Source organism: Lycium barbarum, chromosome 6 (assembly GCF_019175385.1).
Source record: "Lycium barbarum isolate Lr01 chromosome 6, ASM1917538v2, whole genome shotgun sequence".
NCBI classification, from domain to species: domain Eukaryota; kingdom Viridiplantae; phylum Streptophyta; class Magnoliopsida; order Solanales; family Solanaceae; genus Lycium; species Lycium barbarum.
The window spans coordinates 137,220,788-137,240,732 of record NC_083342.1 but is presented as its reverse complement, the minus strand read 5'-3'; the positions used below and the strand labels follow the sequence as shown (position 1 = coordinate 137,240,732).

The 19,945-nt window shown below is 38.5% G+C and overlaps 1 protein-coding gene across 2 annotated transcripts; it reads right to left on the bottom strand.

Moving 5' to 3' along the window:
• Nucleotides 1-612: 612 nt before the first annotated feature.
• On the bottom strand, nt 613-19,721 carry LOC132599412 (glutamate--tRNA ligase, chloroplastic/mitochondrial). Of its 2 annotated transcripts, XR_009566818.1 has the most exons (14): nt 19,416-19,721; nt 19,221-19,339; nt 11,957-12,078; nt 11,476-11,658; nt 9,322-9,440; nt 8,708-8,756; nt 8,410-8,511; nt 8,156-8,258; nt 7,981-8,044; nt 5,657-5,771; nt 3,990-4,090; nt 1,505-1,661; nt 1,119-1,431; nt 613-1,026 (listed from the first exon to the last, which is right to left on the bottom strand). XR_009566818.1 is itself a non-coding variant. In XM_060312773.1 (13 exons), exons 1-13 carry the CDS (start codon nt 19,631-19,633, stop codon nt 1,207-1,209), a joined length of 1,677 nt encoding a protein of 558 aa, XP_060168756.1. In that variant the 5' UTR covers nt 19,634-19,721; the 3' UTR covers nt 613-1,206. The 2 variants fall into 2 exon arrangements, 1 of the variants encoding a protein (XP_060168756.1); XM_060312773.1 differs by having other exon boundaries at nt 613-1,431.
• Between the last annotated feature and the right edge of the window lie 224 nt (nt 19,722-19,945).

Below are 19,945 nucleotides of genomic sequence, written 5' to 3'. Positions count from 1 at the left end.
TTGGCATTTGGCAACAAGATATCCATAGTTGACTGTTTAAAGGATGGAACTTCGAACTCCACCTCCCATGCTTATAAAGAATAATCCCAAGCAAACAATCCATGTCTTTCTTTATCTTACCAAGATAAATCCCACTCGTACTCCTTGCCTCAAATCTCTCTCCTCCATAATTATAGGTCATCCGAAGAACTCGATTTCCAAGATACAATGGCCCGTTATTGCTTGACGTTCGAAAATTTCTCTTCCCTACTCAAACTTTGATGGATTTGCCTCTTCTCTCTCCAGTTTTGCAAACATAACAAAAAGATAATAAAACTGATTAACCGTTTTTTCCTTCAAAATTATAGCGCCACGGGTTTTTTCAGATGTGTGAGAAGCGGTGCAAGTGGTGATAAGAATGTGATTTTCTGGAAGAATTAAGGGTGGTGAAAACCGGAAAATGGGTTTGCCGGCTGGTGAAGGCCTTTTAGTGGTCGAGGTTCCACGGTTATTTCTATTGACCCATATTGCTGCAAAATCCGTCATTTGGCACTGGAAAAATCCTGTGGTTAAATGATGAATTACTTGTAAGTCCTGAGTTGCCTAAAACGGAATTTCAAAAGGCATGCAACATTTACTTGCAAGAATAGCCTTGGATCTCAGGTGACCAAACAAATAGGCCACAGTTTTAAGGCATGTTGTAACAATACAAGAGAACAAGAACCAAGAAAAGAAACTTATAGCATCTGGAGAAACTTGCTCAGCACCGATGAAATGCTACCAACAAAGTCTGACTTAATTCCACGGCTGAACAATACCAAGAAAGTGAATGCAACGGTTTAGCACATCACCAGAAAAGAAAATTTTACAAAAAAAATCCTTGTTAGTCAATCACTGTAAGCCTATACACGTAGAACAATAAACGCAATACATAGCCATTGTTTATGCGATGAAAGCTGCAATGCCCTGCTGACTATTCTACCATTGTTCTGTCGCTGCCCCGACTGGCAAGTGGCAGTAAGATATCGAGCAGGTCATGGTCGCACCCTTCAAAAAAAGAGAAGTAGCTTCACAATCAGCACAACCTTACCAGGGGATACAAAAAAAGAATCCATGAGGTGCAAACACAAAAAGATCACCCTTGTGATCGCAGCTTCTCTTTGTTTCTACAGGGGATGGGAGATGGAAGTCATACTATGGATAATCCAACAGAATATCGCCTCAATATCAATGAGTTACAGCACCGGCAGACAAAGGCACATTTGTGCTGAACGACTCCCATTGAACTTCTCTCAATATTTTAAATCTTTCATCAAATGTGACAAACCCAGCTTGGGGTACTACAGAGCCAGATGTTCCAGCTTTATAGAGCAAAACTGTGGTGGCCCCAATATCAGGTCCATGAAGCTTTCCTGTTAGCAACACTCGAAGGGGCATGAAGAGAGATTTTCCCTGGTACATAAAGCAACCTCATTAAATATTGAAAAACCAACTTAAGGGGGAAAAAAAAATGCTCATATCTAACCTTGCGCTTCAGCAATTTACCAAAGTTTTTCACCCAGTTTTTCCATCCAGGTTGGCCTTCTGCAAGTGCACCAGACAGCTCACCACTGTCATAGGCAGCTAACAAGCTCTTAGCAACTTCAGAAACTCCATCTTCTAAGATCGGTTTTCCTTCAGTACTGCAAATGGCATACCATAAACAGTGTCACATACTATAAGCTTTTCTTCTTTTAACATCATTTCAGGGTGATTCTAATTGGTCCTTTCTGGCATCAAAGTCTCCCTTTCAGCCTGTTCATTTCTTCCATGTAGCAGAAAATAAGGAATAATGTCATACAGCTCCAAATATCTCAACTACTTGCCCTCCTAACACAGTTTGGCTTAATAATCCTTCAAGGAAGTTAGAATCCGTGCTTAAAATAATCTTTCTAGTTTTTAGCTTATGATGCAACAAATAGTTTCCAAACCCACCATTCCTCTACACCCAATCTTCTTTCTTGTTCATCCCTTTTTATCTTTCTAGGAGTCTGAAAATTAATTGGCATGCATCTCTTTTTCCCTGGAAACTTCGTGCAGTAGACAAGGCCCCTAGTTTGGACGGTTTCACTTTGACTTTCTTTCAACAATGCTGGAGCAGATCAAGGGGCAGTGATGGAGTATAGTTGCATTTCAAGAAATCGGGGAGTTTGAGACCACCCTTGACGCACATTTTATTGTGATTTTGCCAAAAAGGGAGGGAGTAATGAATATTAAAGACATCTTTTTTGATAATTGTGGTATCCGTGCCAGCTTGCCGCACCTCACCTAATTTCACAGGGTACCTTCCACCTCCCATCAGCATAGGTACGGGTTAACTTTGTTAAATAAGGCTTGGGATAGAGGGAAGAAATCACCTAGTGCTTTTGCCTCCGCCAGAATTTGTGAATATCAAGGGCTAAGACCTTAAAATTACTATTAAAAAGGTGTTAGGCAAGACATCGTCTCCCAGAAAGTGTTCATGAAAGGAAGACAGAATCTAGACACGGAATTGTGTGGCAAGTAATGCGCCCGTCCCAATAAGAAAAAAGGAGAGGAATCTTATGCAAATTGTCCCTCAGGAGGTTACAACAATGAGAATTTAAAGTTGCTGCAGTTTCTCATAATGAATATAGGATTTGGGAATAAGTTGAGGAAGTGGATCAAGTTCTAGATCTCAATGGTCAAGTACTGGATTCTAATAGCTCGAAACACATGCAGATTTTATGGTAGCTCGAGAGATCTGAAACAAGGAAACTCATTATCTCTTATGTTGATCATTATGCAAATGAAAACACTACAAAAAATGACACGCAGAGCTGCCGTAGGAGGCAAACCTCCTGGGACATAGGAAAGAATTTACAAGACAGGAAGATTGTTGAATTCAAGTTCAATTGATATACTCTAAAAATAGAACACAAAACATGTTAGCAAGGACTTGTGGAGGTGGAGAGTGAAGAGAGATGGAGTGTTCTCAGTAATGTCATACTATCACAGGCTTTTACTGAAGGAACAGTTGGACTTTCTACACTTATCTGTTTGGATACCCAAAGTACCCAGAAACATGTTATTTTTAATTGGCAGCAAAAAGGACGATGTCAAAAACTTGAAAAACAGAAGAATGGCATATATCAACTAGTGTTTATGTTCAGGCGAAGATGTGGATAATCTTCTGTTGCACTGTCAGGTGGCGACAAGAATGTGAGTGGTATTGAATTGGTTTGGGTTACATTAGATGATGCCATAATTATTGTGGCGCTGCTTAACTGGGGATGCAAGGTATGGAATGTTACCCCTTAGCCCTCATGTGGGTCCTGTGGATAGAAGAACAAAAGAACTTTTGATGGGATAGATTGTGTACATTTATGGAATAGCCTATTGTTCGTCCTTAATTTTTGGAGCACCCATGAGGTCCCTATTAGTATAGGAGATTGTGTGTCTTCTGTAGAGAAAAATATTTTACGTAGGTTTACTTTTTTATGTATTGCTTGCATAAAATTAATTAGCTCATAAAAGGTTGCTAATATGATAAGAGCACAAAAATTTAAGTGTTTAATTTGCTTTCACCTCCAGTTTTTATTCAATTTAGCTATAATGTTTAAGCTCGAGAACATTTTAATTACTGCTGCAGCATAAATGATGTTCCAGCTGGAATAGATAATTGGTTGCCATTTACAAAGAAATCAATGTTTTTCGTGGAACTCGTCTTTTGTATTCATTTTGTAAAGGGTAAATGGAATCATGTTTATGTTTTAGTTATCTTTTGTATTTACCTTGTAAATGGGAATAACTCTCCTTTTTTCTATAATTAATACCTTTATTTATTCAAACAAATTGAGCTCATTAATCAACAAATATTCTCATTACCGCCTTAATAGACCAAATTGAAACCTTCACATTTTCTATCTAGACTTTCATTCTCTTTGAGGAGACAATTTTTCATCTTTTAGCATCACATAGGTATAGTTTTAAAACAGAATTTCATAAATCACCTTGCCAAAGTTTCATATAAAGGATAAGATAGCAAACTTGAAAGCGCTTTCTCTGAATCTGGTATCAAGTCAATCCCATCTTTCAGGAGTAGAACAGCATCCTATATATACAGAAAATTTAACAGGTATAAGAACCATAACTCCAATGTACACTGAACAATAATTTTTTGAATTGATGTTTAACGACTAGCATCTATGCACCAGCCATTGGGGAAAGAGACGTGGATCTTTTCAGCATTTTAGAAACTTCAATCATGTTTGACATCTAGCCAATTCACTTCGAGAATCATACCAGCAAACAAAACCACCTGGTGTATTCTACCTCGACTAGTCCAACTTCAGCAATACGTCCAACTAACTGAAAACAATAATGCATTCTCAAACACACATTTCACATATCATACCCCCTTAAGCTCATGGATAGCTAAACATAACAGACACCAGAAACCAAAGAAGCCTCCAAAATCTCATGGCTTGATCTCCACAAAGATTATTAAAAATGTCCTTGAGTTGCCCCCAATCTAATATCCCTGACCTACTAACTTAGAAGGAACATTGCATCTTGACCTTTACCATAGATCCACCAGCACAGAAAAGTCTGCATTGTGCATGTCCAACATTTATACACTACACAGCCTTTTTTTTTTTTTGGTGACACTGGTAACTATACACTACATAGCCATGTCTCTGAGGTGTCTTTATTTCCCTTTGATTTCTGATGCAATGAATGGAAGATCAATAAATATGCTATGTGTCAAAAAGGGAAAAGGAAATGTTCAATTCCAATGCTGCAAGCCAGCATATCACTTGAGCTCTTTATGATTCAGAAGTAATATTAATTCAAAAAGGATACCCCTCCCATTTTAATGATTTGGGCTGTCTTTCGAGGAGATTAAGCATAACATATTTTAATGGATTATTACATTGACATTGACGAATGATGCATTAACATAATCTTTAGAAATATGTAAAAACAGAAAAGTTTCTTTTTCTTGTAACGGTGGTGTTCGGGTCAGCTTGCACGCACCTCGACAATTCCAAATGGTACCCACTCTCTACCACCAGCACAGGTATCGAGTAACTCTTCCAAGACTTAGGCAGATGAAAAGAAATCGCCTAGTATTTTTTTGAGTACCCAGGAGGCACTGCAAAAGGCAACAATTTATAACCTGATGATCCAGCCTTGAGAATCTAAGTTACCCTAAGTAGGATCTTGAGTTAATGACTTGGTGTCATCTCCAGGACCAAATATCCCTGATTCATTCAGTTATGCAAAAAATATCCCCAATTTAATTCAACAGATCGTGTTTCACGAGGTCTATCCAGAATCAGCCAGCCAAGTCATAGCAAATATCACATGGTTAAAATAAATGCCTATAATGATACTGCTGCCAGTTTCATTTCATATGAGGGTCTGCAACAACTTTATCCCAACTTGCAATAAGTATATGTTAAGAATAAGCTTCATACTCACAATACATAAACGTTGCTCGCAACCATACACGGAACTGACAAATCACATCACATTGCACAAACATAGTTTATTCTTCTTGGATTGGTAAAACTTAGAAGGGATAGCAACTATCCGTTAAAGAAGAATGAGACTCATTATCGAAAGACAAACTACAAGATGTGGTTGGAAATGAAAGAAAGAGGAAGATTTCTACCTGTATAAAGACTCCTTGTGATTCTGTAAGAATGCCTGCATCCTTCCACCTTTCACCAATGATTTGGTTCAACTCTTCAGATGGAAGAGATCTCAAATGCTGACCATTCATCCACCTGAAGTTCATAGCCATATTTTAAACAAGAATCAAGAAATGTAATATATTTATTAATGTCTTGGTAACCAAGAATTCCTATTTATCTAGCAGAAGAAAATATAATAATGTATTGATATGGAGACAAGGCATTACAGGGCTTCTTTGCAAATTGGATATTGAGAAAGCTTTCAATCATATGTACATTGGAATCTCTTTGGAGATGCTTTTTGATATGGGTTTTGGTAGTAAGTGGATAAATCGGATTTTTTCTGCATCTCCGCCGTCAGATTCGCGGTGCTTACTAGTGGGGCACCTCATGGATTCTTTTCTACCCAAAGAGGCCTTAGACAAGGAGACCCCTTGTCTCCTTTCCTCTTCACACTTGTCATCGAAGGTGTCACTAAGATGATGATCACCGTTTCACATCACAACTGGATCAAGGTCTTCTCTGCTGGCTTTAGAGGGCAATGCAATCTAGATATCTCACACATTCTTTATGCAGATGACACGTTAATCCTTAGTGGTGCTAAAGTAGACCAAGTCCTTTATTTGAGAATGATGCTATCGGCATTTGAGGCAGTATCTAGGCTGAACAATAATTACCTTAAAGCCAAATGTATGCAGACAATGAAGTGCACAACATTGAGCTATTGGCAGATACTATGGGTTGTCGCATTCGCTCTCTCCTTCCAAATATCTAGGCCTCCCACTTGGGACAAAAGCGAGCTACATGCAGATATTATGGGTTGTCGCATTCGCTCTCTTCCTTCCAAATATCTAGGCCTCCCACTTGGGGCCAGCGAACTCGGCGGCAATATGGAAAGATGTACTTTTTTTTTTTTGGGAAGGGGGGGGGGGGGGGGGGGGGGGGATAGGCTGGTTCCCATTAATAGTGTCTTGTGTCAACATGTACCATGTCTCTCTTTCCCCTCCCTCAAAAAGTGTCTTTTAGATTGGATAAAATCTGCAGAGAATTCCTTTGGCGAGGAAATAGGGAGAAGAAGGCTTTCAATTCGGTTAACTGGAAAACTGTTAGAACAGCCAAAAAGTGTGGTGGTATGGGGTCAAGAGATTTGAAGGTACAAAATAGCAGCCTACTGTCAAAGAGCACTGGAGATTCAATCAGGAAGAGCATTCTCTCTCGAAAACTCGTATCTGTGCTAAGTATGGGATTTCCAACCCTTGGACTTCCAGCCAACTCCTTCCCTCTTGGCTTTGGAGTCTGGAAAGTGGAAACACATCAGGGACAGGTGGGAGCTTTTTACAGATAATTGCACCATTAAGGTGGGAGATGGCAGAAAAAACAAGATTTTCGCAGGATGTGCGGCATCGCAGATCCCCTTATAAGGACGTTGTCCCTGATCTATATGGTGTGACTGCGTCCAAGACAGCTATAATCTCAGAATATAGGCATGACCATGGATGGCATATCAATTTCAGGAGAAATCTCAATGATTGGAAGCTTGAAAACTATTTTGGTATTGCAATCTCTCGGTGGTGCCTCACCAGCTACCTCCTCTCCAGATTGTCTCTCTTGGAGGTCACCAAAAGGTTACTTTACTGTCAAATCTTGTTACCCCATCTTGACACATTGTTGTCCTCAGAATACTGAATGGCCTTGGAAGTACGTAAGGTCAAATGTTCCACTTCGTTAGTGTCCAAAGAAGCATGCCTCACACAAAGCAACCTCCAAAAAAGGGGCATACAACTTTGTAACAGATGCGTTCTTTGTGAAGCCCAAATGGAGGAAAAGAACCATCTGTTCCTCTATTGTAGGTTTTCCACTCAAATTTGGGACTTTATGTTAAAAAAATAAATTAGCTTGAATTGGTGTGTGCCCAAACTAATCATACTTTTTTTGCAAGCATGATAATATCCCATCCCTCCCTATTTTTTTGCAAGGATGGTATAGGAAAGGTTTTCGGGAATCTTCTGTTAGCATCTGGTATACAATTCCATCTGCGATTTGGTGGAGCAGAACATCAGGATGTTTGAAGACAAAAACTGTTCTGTTATAGAAGTTAAACGCAGATGTATTTTTTTGCTTAGTTTTTGGTGCAACATGGCAGATGTAAATTTTTCTGACCCTAGTGCCATGATTGACTTCATTAGCGAATTGATAACCTGTGATGATTATTGTTTTCTGGTTGTAACCCTCCGGCATTATCTTTTTGCTGTGCATATAATAGAAGTTACTCTCTGATTGATCAAAAATACGTTTATAATACCTCAACTTGGTCGAATCAAATATGGCACCACTTTTGTTCACACGTTCAATTGTGAACTTTTCAACTGCAAATAAAATGAGAAGCTATCACACTTGAAATGCAAATAAATAGAAATGAGTGCAAGCTACTGAGCTAGTATTAGCCATGTTAACACAGCATAGGGGCAATCGAGTACCAAGTTGTTCAAGGGTGTAAAACTCATTTTCTGTACCATCACCCCATCCCAAAAGAGCTAGATAATTCACCATTGCCTGAGGCAAATAGCCCATGTCCCTGAACTGTCAGCAAAAGGAAAACACTGAGATTTCTCACTTCTACAGTTCAAAAGGAAAGGGTAGAGAACATCCAAAGCAAAGGAATAACATATGTTTACCTGACAAGTAAACCCCTAAAACCGTTTCAAAAGGAAAGCATGCAATAATCATTTACCTGACCAACTGAAGTTGCACCATGCCGTTTAGAGAGCTTGCTTCTATCAGGGGCAAGAATTAAAGAAACATGCGCAAAGTGGGGCATTGAAAAACCTAGTGCCTACAGCAGGGCAGCAAGGATTTTTCTCCGTGAGCTTCTAGAAGAGACATCATACACCCAAAACTACCTAATGATTCTTTTCTTCTTTTTCCATTTTCTTTACTCTCTTTTTTCCTTTAGCTTTTCTGCCATTTTTTTTCCTTCAATTTGGGGGGGGGGGGGGGGGGGGGGGTGGAGAGAGACAGGAAAGCAGTACCTTGTATATTAATGCTTGCCTTAGAGTATTCGGCAAATGTTCCTCCGCTCTGAAGCATCAAGATTCCATCAGTACTTGTGTGCCAAATAATCAATTCAAAAATACATGCTACATACATTAAAAAGTGGTAGTATCCATGTGCAGCAAACAAATGATACAACCTATGTTACAGGGAGTCATAGCCTCACGTACAAATCGTGGCATGGGTAAGCTCGATTTTTAGCAAGTTTTTAGTACATTTCAAGGTAACCATGTCAATACCCATTTGACAATGTTATATCAAGGCAAATGAATGAGTTCGTGTAAGATACAATACACAACTGAAAAGGACACAGAATTGTTCTTGCACATGTTTCTATATCAAAAGAAAGTACATGTACAATAGTCAATCCTTGACATTTCAGGGCCTCCCTGCGACCAATCTTATTCCACTTTCAAGTGGAATAAATTTTGGCAATCATCATCTAGTAAACGCCATAACATTGAGAACTAAAGATCACTATAATTAAATAACCCTCTTCACCGTCACCTCAAATTCTCAGTGGGAATTTTACAATGGCCTTGGCCTCTAGTATATTTCGGTCATAGAGTATTGAAATTAGATACTCTATTACCTTATGACATGGGAGATAGCCATAGTAGCATCATCAACTGTGACACAAAAGTTGTAAACAGGTTGTCCATTACTTCTCATGATCACAAAGTCTCCAAGCGTGTCGAAGTTCCAACTGACCTTCATGAAATTGTAACAAAGTTAGTCCACCATAATAACAGAGATGTACTAGCATCTTGCCCGTGCATTGCATGCAAGATTTCCAGTTATTGGACCGACATCATTATTTACAAGAGATTATATAACATGTTAGGAAAAGAGATTCTCACAATATTGTCACACGCCACTTACGTTCCCAAAAGCTCACTCTTCTCCCATCACCCAACCTAAATGAAATGTTACCATTAAACCCTTCCCACACTTTTAAGATTTCCTCCATAGCCCACGCCCATAAGAGAGAGACAATTTTTGTCTTCCATCCCCTTTCAAAACTCCATACTTCTCCGACAATCACCTTCCTCCAAAGAGCATTCACTTCTACCACAAATCTCCACAACCACTTTCTCAATAACGCTTTTCTCAAACCTTCCGACCAAACATGTGAGGAGAAAATATTTCCTTTGCAAGACATATTTCCGACTTAGACTGTATCTGGGTGCATTTCGATGAACCATCTTTCTGCACCCTCCATCTAAATTTAGTGCCGGCATAGCCAAATATTCTTGTACAAGTGAATATTGTGTTTCTTTGCTTCTTTAGAGAAGTACGACTCTCTGTCTCTAAAATCCATTTTCTTCCAGCTCTCTTATAAGAATTTAAGCTTTACAAACGGAAACATAAGAAAAAAACTATTCTCAAAGCACCTATGGTTCCTTTCCACATTGTCCAGAAAATACACAAGGGGACACATCTCCATAATTTCTTCAGCTTCTTTGTGCACTGTCAGTTCCATCTGGTTTAGATAGCAAATTTAATTAAAAGAAACTTCTAACCGTTACCACTTTTGCCCGCCGTACATCATTGAGAGAAAAGGGGCAAAAAAAAAAAATTGCAAGAAAGAAATATGCAAAGGGATACTTATGTGTTAGGGTATTAGTATTTTGTAGTACCTTCTTTTTACTATATCTAAGTTCCATATTTCCCAATTTAAATGATTAGTATCCTATAGTACTTCTTTATCTATTTTTTTCTACAATCTCTAAGTTCTACTCCCTTTCCCAATTTAAATGTCTCTCTAACCAGGCATATGTGCAAAAGCAGGCATACGTGTGAAAGCAGGAAGAAATTATTTAAACGAGAGTAAGCACAAAAGTGAGGCTAAAACTAACTTCTGAAAAGTTTTAACCATCTTTAGTATAGAAGTGGTCCAACTGCACTTTCTAATAGATATTTGAAAATGTTCGAAAGCATGTTGATAGCAAAGGTTCCATTTCACGAAAATCGAGAAAATTTATGAGCGCCAAAACGTGGTTATGATGTTTAATAGTAGATGAATTGTATCAAAAGATATTAACATGACATGAAGAGAGTTACAAAAGACATATTAAACAATCACCTTTCAATTTCACTGTAGAAATCATTAAATTAAATATAAGATACAAGATTGTATTATTTGAAAAACGCTATATAACGTTCAAACTCCAATCAACAGTAGCTTAAAATTCCGATTGATAACACCAAAGCCCATAATCACCATATTACTACACAGCAATTTTACTGAGTTTGAAGCCACCAATTGATAACCTAGAGAAGTTAGTCCACCTATCTAAATAAGGCAATAAACTCATATAATCATAGCTCTTACTTTAAGAAAGAGGTAGTCACGCTCCAACTTAAAATCATAATAAATCCATCCTATGATAATTATTACCAGCGAAAAAATGGTCAGAACCACCCCTTTCTTCTTTTGTTTCTAATCTTCTAGAAAACGAGGATAACATCATAACACAATGTTTTAAGCAATAAACTTGCCATTATTAGGTTGGGCAACATCTAAAAAAACATTCTTCGATTTATTCACCAGTTGGCAGTTCAACGTTATAGTTTGGACCGCAATTATGACAATAAAAAGAGGAAGAACCACCAGCTTAGACGGAAATATTTTTTTTATTCAAGTAAATGTATTTTCATTCATAAACATGGCCACAACGGCTGTATACAATTAGACGGAAATATAAATTTTACTAGTAAAAAGTAGTAGAGAAATATCACTAACTTCACCACGAATGAGGTCATCAATTTTTAAACTCCCTTCTTTCGGTACTCGAAACCGATATGTGTATGGGGTCCCCTTTGCCAGCTCTTCTTGCACTTCCTCCTCTGTAGCACTGGCCCACCTCCCAGTGTATACCGGAGGCAACTGCTTCAACTTTGCAATCTCTTTCATCTTCTCTAATTCCTAGACAACAGAAAATGGTTTATGTATTACAGAATCATTCAAGAAGATATACCACAAAGTGGACAAACATATTGACCCATCAAGCTAATAGCAATGGAGCAGCTTAAGATGGCATCAAACTTGCGAGCGCCATGCTCCTGAAACTAGTCTAATAGGTGGAATCCAAAAGGATTCTTTAGCACGAATATCTGCTTTGTCAACTTACATTCTAGATGTATAGATTTTTACTCTCAAAATTCTCACTGCAAAACTCGGATAGCACTACCGAAGGAAAGAAATCAAAATTCAGTAGAGTCACCTCATTTGAGCAAAAACATCGATAAACATGACCGGATTGTAAAAGTTTTTCAGCAAATTGCTTGTAAAGGGCATTCCTCTCGGACTGCCTGTATGGGCCATAGTTCCCACCAATTCCAGGACCTGCAAAAAAAAAAAAAGGGGGGGCAAGATGTCATCATTTTATTTTTATTCTTTGATAAGCAAACAATATCTCATCGATAATTGTGATCGCTTAGAGTTACTGTCGAATGAGCTGGCAGATCTAATCACAATCTGCTCTGTGAATGAGCTGGCAGATTTGATTATAATCTGCTCCTATAAATATGTGATATGACGTATTTTAGGAAAAGATATTAGGAGTTATTCTAGGAAAATAGTTAAGAGGAAATCCCTTGATTTAAGGCTCCTATGAATTAGGGATTGATTAGTTTTTTCTGATCTTTTTGTTCTAGTATAAATACTGTACAGTTCTGTGAATAAAGTAAGCTTTGCATTCTCTGAAAACTTTCATGGTATCAGAGCATGAGTTTTATCCCTAATACCATATGGGCAAAACAGATTCTTCTAGAACAGAAGACAAAAGTTCTTCTTCGACAGAAAATCTGATGGCACAAGGAGGCGATGCTTCTCACATGCCCTTCCAGTTAACTTCTCATAGATTAAATGGGAAGAACTATCTGGAATGGGCACAGTCCGTAAAGCTTGCAATCGATGGCCGTGGAAAGTTGGGACATCTGACCGGAGAGACGAAAAAGCCAGAAGTCGGAGACCCAAAGTTGAAAACTTGGAGATCAGAGAACTCACTCGTGATTGCCTGGCTAATAAATTTCATGGAACCAGTCATAGGTAAACCTTATCTTTTTCTACCCACTGCTAAAGATGTGTGGGAAGCTGTTAGGGAGACATATTCTGATGTAGAAAATGCCTCTCAAATTTTTGAGTTAAAAATTAAACTATGGCAGGGTGAGAGGGAAGTCACTGCTTATTATAATGAAATGGTGTCTCTGTGGCAGGAATTAGACCAGTGTTACAATGATGAATGGGAGTGTCCGGTGGATAGTGTGAAAGCAAAAAGAAGGGAAGAAAATGAGAGAGTTTACCTGTTTTTAGCAGGACTAAACCGGGAGTTTGACGAGGTTAGGTCACGAATCCTAGGAAAGAACCCTTTGCCCTCACTTCGTGAAACCTTTTCTGAACTTAGGAGAGAGGAAACTAGGAGGAAAGTTATGCTAAAACCTGATTTTAACCATGAACTAAAACCTGCCATAGACTCTTCAGCTCTTGTAACAGTGAAAAATGAAGACGACAAAAAGAAAAAGCCATGGTGCAATCATTGTAAAAAACACTGGCACACCCGTGAAACATGTTGGAAGATTCATGGGAAACCAACAAACTGGGAGAAGAAAGGAGTTGATAATCGTGGCTCTCAATATCAACATGGTCAGGCTTTCCAAACTTGTTTTGATCAGGGACAACAATCTTCTCCAGAAACATCTCCATTCACAAAGGAACAACTGGAAATTCTGCACAAACTCCTTCAATCTCCACAATTTCGTCCTAGTGCACCAAATCCTTCTAATCCTTCTTGTTCTTTTGCTGAAACATGTACTGTACCGTCCGCTTTTCTTAGTGCCAAATCTAACCAAATAAATCTTTGGATCATAGATTCAGGAGCTAGTGATCACATGACAGGAAGTTCCCATTTTTTCTCTACTTACACTCCTTGTGCAGGGAATAATAAAGTCAAGATAGCTGATGGTTCCTTCTCTGCAATTGCTGGAAAAGAAACTGTTAAACTATCACCATCTCTTGCACTTTATGATATCCTTCATGTTCCAAAACTTTCTTGCAACCTGGTTTCCGTCAGTAAATTAACCCGTTCTCTTAATTGTCGTGCTATTTTTTACTCTAGTTTGTGTGAATTTCAGGACAAGGTCTCGGGGAAGACGATTGGCAGTGCTAGAGAATCTGGAGGTCTTTATTTTCTTGAGAATGGGAACAACTCACTACAACTGAATCCAATTTGTTTGAACTCTACTTCTGTTTTGAATAAAGTCATGCTTTGGCACTATAGGCTTGGACATCCTAGTTTTTATTATTTAAGACATTTGTTACCTCAACTATTTAGAAATAAAAATCCGTCTTTGTTCCAATGTGAATTCTGTGAAATGGCTAAGCATCACCGATCTTTTTTTCCCTCTCAAAAGTATCAGGCTTCAAAGCCTTTTACGATGATTCATAGTGATGTTTGGGGACCATCTAGGATTTCAACAATGTCTGGAAAGCGATGGTTTGTAACTTTTATTGATGATCATACTAGAGTGAGTTGGGTTTATTTATTGAAGGACAAAACAGAGGTAAAAAATGTGTTTGAAACTTTCTATGTCATGGTAGAAACACAATTTAATGAAAAAATCAAGATTTTCCGAAGTGATAATGGTCGTGAATTTTTTAATGAACAATTAGGAAGTTTTTTCAGAAAAAATGGGGTAGTACACCGAAGCTCTTGTCCAGATACACCTCAACAAAATGGCATCGCAGAAAGGAAGAATAGGCACCTTTTAGAGGTAACGAAGGCTTTAATGTTTACTAGTAAAGCTCCACAGTACCTTTGGGGAGAGGCTCTCTTGACTGCTACTTACCTTATTAATAGGATGCCATCCCGGCCTCTCAAATTTAGAACACCTTTTAATGTATTCAGAGAGAGTTTTCCTAGTTCTAGACTAACTGCAGATCTGCCACTGAAGGTTTTTGGGTGTACAACGTTTGTTCATATTCATCCTCATAATCGTAGTAAACTTGAACCGCGAGCTAAGAAGTGTGTTTTTGTAGGATATGCTCCAAGTCAAAAGGGATATAAGTGTTATGATCCACATGCTAGAAGGATAATTGTCACAATGGATCTAACTTTTTTTGAGTCCCAACTCTATTTTACTACTCATCTTCAGAGGGAGTATCATGTAGGTGAAGATTCGTCTTTTTGGGATATTGAGGAAACTAGACATCAGACAAATAAGGAGCTAGACTTTACAATAAATGCTAATGTGAGGGATATAGGAGAAGATATGAATAAGTGTGATCCAAGAGATAATAGGGACCCAAGTGACTTAAATGATAAGAACTCTGATAATGAACTTGTAGAGCCTTCAGATGACAAAATTAAAAATGGAAACAGAGAACAAACAAAAGAAATACAGGTGTATTCGAGAAGGAACCGAACTCAAGGAAAAAGACCGAAAATTCTCAACACTATCAACAGTCAGTTCCGCGGGACCTTACTGGAATCCAAGGTAATTTTCCACCTGATTCTAATTCTAATTCCTTCTCAGATCTGGATCTTCCTATTGCAAAACGCAAAGGTGTTAGAAATCCCTCTAAATATCCTATTTCTATGTTTGTGTCCTATAAAAAGTTGTCTCCTAGTTATTCAGCCTTTACTTCACAACTTTCTAGTGTGGAGATTCCAAAAAATGTGCAGGATGCTCTACGAGTTCCCGAGTGGAAGGAGGCTATTTTGGAGGAAATGCGAGCTCTTGAAAAAAATGAGACATGGGAGTTGGTGGATCTACCAAAAGGAAAAAAACCAGTGGGCTGCAAATGGGTGTTCACCACCAAATTCAAATCAGACGGGTCCTTGGAGAGGTATAAGGCCCGCCTAGTAGCAAAGGGATTTACGCAAACATATGGCATTGACTATGTCGAGACGTTTGCTCCAGTAGCTAAGCTAAACTCAATTAGAGTTCTCTTGACAATCGCGGTAAATCTTGATTGGTCTCTTCAACAGTTAGATGTGAAGAATGCTTTCTTGAATGGGCAATTAGAGGAAGAAGTCTATATGGACCCCCCGCCAGGTTTTGAAGAGAAGTACAAGTCAAAGATATGTAGACTTAGAAAATCTCTTTATGGCCTCAAACAGTCTCCACGGGCTTGGTTCGAAAGATTTACTCAATTCGTGAAGAAGCAAAGGTATGTGCAAGGACAAGCAGATCACACATTGTTTACTTGACATTCACTAGAAGGAAAAACAACAGTTCTTATAGTGTACGTCGATGATATCATCCTCACAGGAGATGATGTGGTTGAAATAAAAAATTTAAAGGAACGTCTTGCCTCAGAATTTGAGATAAAGGACTTAGGCCCGCTAAAGTATTTTCTTGGCATGGAGGTTGCACGATCAAAGAAAGGGATTATAGTCTCACAAAGGAAGTATGTTCTTGATCTGTTAAAAGAAACAGGAATGAGTGGTTGTAGACCAGCTGAAACTCCAATTGACCCAAATGTAAAGTTTGCAAAGGAAGGAAAATTGATTGATAGGGGCCAATATCAGAGATTGGTAGGCAAGTTGATTTACTTGTCTCATACTAGACCTGATATCGCCTTTGCTGTGAGTCTAGTCAGTCAATTCATGCATTCTCCACGAGAAGAACACCGAGAAGTTGTTTACCGAATCCTAAGGTATCTAAAGAGTTCCCCTGGGAAAGGGTTGTTCTTCAGAAAGAATGAGCAAAGAAGTGTTGAGGCTTATACGGATGCGGACTGGGCTGGTTCATCTACATATAGAAGGTCTACATCTAGATATTGCACATTTGTATGGGGAATTTTAGTGACATGGAGAAGTAAGAAGCAAAACGTGGTGGCTCGAAGTAGCGCTGAGGCTGAGTATCGATCCATGGCACATGGAATTTGTGAAATGTTATGGCTCAAGAGATTATTGCAAGAACTAAGAAGACCTATGAGGCTGCCAATGAAGTTGTATTGCGACAATAAGGCTGCCAATGAAGTTGTATTGCGACAATAAGGCTGCCATAAGCATTGCTCATAATCCAGTTCAACATGACAGAACAAAGCATGTTGAAGTGGACAGACACTTCATTAAAGAGAAGATTGAAGATGGAAGCGTGTGTATCCCTTTTGTACCAACAAAAGAACAAGTTGCAGATATTTTCACAAAAGGTCTTTTCAGAACTACCTTTGAGACCTTTGTCAGCAAGTTAGGCATGTTCGACATGTACATGCCAACTTGAGGGGGAGTGTCGAATGAGCTGGCAGATCTAATCACAATCTGCTCTGTGAATGAGCTGGCAAATTTGATTATAATCTGCTCCTATAAATATGTGATATGACGTATTTTAGGAAAAGATATTAGGAGTTATTCTAGGAAAATAGTTAAGAGGAAATCCCTTGATTTAAGGCTCCTATGAATTAGGGATTGATTAGTTTTTTCTGATCTTTTTGTTCTAGTATAAATACTGTACAGTTCTGTGAATAAAGTAAGCTTTGCATTCTCTGAAAACTTTCAGTTACGTCTTAAGGAAAAAAATGATGAAAACTAAGACAGAATTTAAATACTGTCTCACTTTCACAATGACAAGCAACAAGCGACAAGGATTTGATTCCTGGCCTTCATTATAACTCTCGCGTTATAGCATTTTTTACTAGCAAGTTGTAAATTTCTGCTGATTGAAAACTTAAAAAGCAGGATATTATAAAAGCAACAAGCAATTAACAGCTCGCGAAGTAAAATAAAGAGATTGATTTGTGTCAAAAGTCACATATTCAATCTGGCGTGACTGACAAGGAAATCAATATAGCACAGAGCTAGACCAATGATGGTTGGAAGTTAGAATTTAGAAGAAATTTTAACAACTGGGAAATAGAGAGAGCTACAATGTTATTACCACAATTTTTAAATCAAACTAAAGTGATGGATAATCGAAAGGATACTACATGGCTGAAAGAGAAGAATGATGGCAGCTTTAGTGTTAAGTCCTGCTACCAACTTTTTGCTAAAGAATGGGCTAATGAATTGAGGAGGAGCCTTCGAAAACAAAAGTTGGCTAGAATTCACAGATGGTCTGGGCACTATGTGAAGGAATTCCCAACTTTTGGCGTACTTTTGTACTTTCCACTGCCTCCTTGGAGCTGACTTTTGTTAGGAAATTCTCTTACTTATTGAAAAAAAAAAACACGCATTTAATTAATGCTATAGAGTCCCTGGTTTTGCCTTTTGACTTCAGCATTTAAAATTCGGAAAATGTTTCATCTTCATTGATCAACTAATGACATTGAATTTAGCTATTGAACTTTGACAGTTTTGTATGTGCAAAATATTAAATTCCAGTTGCATTGACAGTAAGTGAATTCTAGCACAATCAAGAATTTATTGCTCAGCAATCAAAAGACTTGTCTAAATGTTCCCTTCTAAGGACGCTAACAAGACAAGCCAAATTGCAGCAACCTGAGCTTACTCAGCTTAGGCTCGACTACTCCTAAATGGGGTTTGAGAGTTATCGCTTCATGGGTGAATCTATGCAGAAAAGTGTGCGCTTCAAAAAAAATTGACCTTTTCACTTTTAAACAGTAAAATCAATGAGATACACCCTTTATCGAATATTAATACGATCCTTGGCTATGATGAGACAGATAGGTTATGAGCAGGTTTGGAGGGGGATCTCCTGTAAAGGTTCCTTGGTTGGTGAGTAAGTAAAAGAGGAAGGGTATCATGACTGGTCCCCATATTAGATCTCCTCCAATTTTGGATAAAAAGGAGAGAGCCTATCATAACAGCCCCCGTATTAGATCTCCTCCAATTTTAGACAAAAAGAGAGAGTCTGCCTTTCTTACATACCTTCCAGTAGGGCTGAACAACCTTTACCAATCAAATAAAAAAAAAATAGGGCAGAACAACCAAGGCTAAATGACGAAATGTTCACCAACAAAATCAATTAATGGATCTCTCTCTTCTTTGGCCTTCCTAGTTCCGTCCCCTTTGTTGATTGAATGTTGGTCTGGCATGTGCCTTACTTTGTCTGTATATGATAGTTAAAGCAAGAAACACTCGAATTGGTCCAGAAGTGAAAGCGATAACTATTTAACTTTTGATGAATTAAGCTTTCATTAGTTGAGAAAAAGATCCCATCAGGAAAAGCATTGGAACTCTTCCGAATAGTGGCAAAATTCCAGAAGGAATCTATACAGTTATTCTCGGATAAAAACAAATGACCGAAACATCTCTATTTTTTTCTTTATGATATTGCTGATGATTTAATCAATCCCACAACTTGTTAGGGACTAAAGCATAGTTGTTGTTTATATAATATTGCAGATGATTTGGGGATTAACAATAATAATTTTGCTTCTAGCAAGTCTCGTATTAGATGCCGAGCAGCTCAGCTCAAACCTTGGGGGAAAATGTTGGAGGTTTAAAAGCTTGCATTGAGTTTTGAACAATTCTATTTACACATAAAAGAAGACATTTACATGTAAGGGAAAGAAATGGTGACCTTCATCCCAAGCAAGACCCAGCCAAGAAAGGTCACGAAGCACAGCCTCCTCAGACTCCCTAGTGGATCTTTCGAGGTCAGTGTCTTCAATCCGGAGTATAAATTTTCCGCCTTTGGACCTGTTAACAGAGAGAGACAAGTAAAAAGCGCCTTCAAGTATGACGAAGTAAATTAGAGAAGGAAAAGGGGACGGACCTTGCGTATAAGTAGTTAAAGAGTGCAGTTCTAGCGCCTCCCACGTGGAGATTACCGGTAGGAGACGGCGCAAAGCGAACACGGACATCCTCCGATGAAGCATAAACTGAGAAGCTTCTTCTTCTTCTTCTACGGAAGCAGAGTAGTGACTGGCCATTCTTCAATTCAGGGATCAACCTTGCTCTAAACCACGGCGCCGCCGCCGCCACCGTCGCCATTCAATCTTCAATGTCAGGATAACGAGTTCGAGTCCTTTCCTCAGTCTTTAACCCGATTATTAATTGACCCGGCCCAACTTAATGAGTCCCCAAACCCGAATATAACGGGCAATTTGCACCAACTACCTTATTTTTTATTTAATTTTTGTAGCTTTATTTTTCTAAAATTACATTTCATAACTGGTCCAATAACTTTTAAAATACATGTACCTCTCTATTCTCCCTCACTACATATTTAAAATTTATCATCTTCTTCAAACCCTAAAAAAAAATCTCTCTCCTCTCTCCCTTTCCCATCACTGCCGCCTCTCT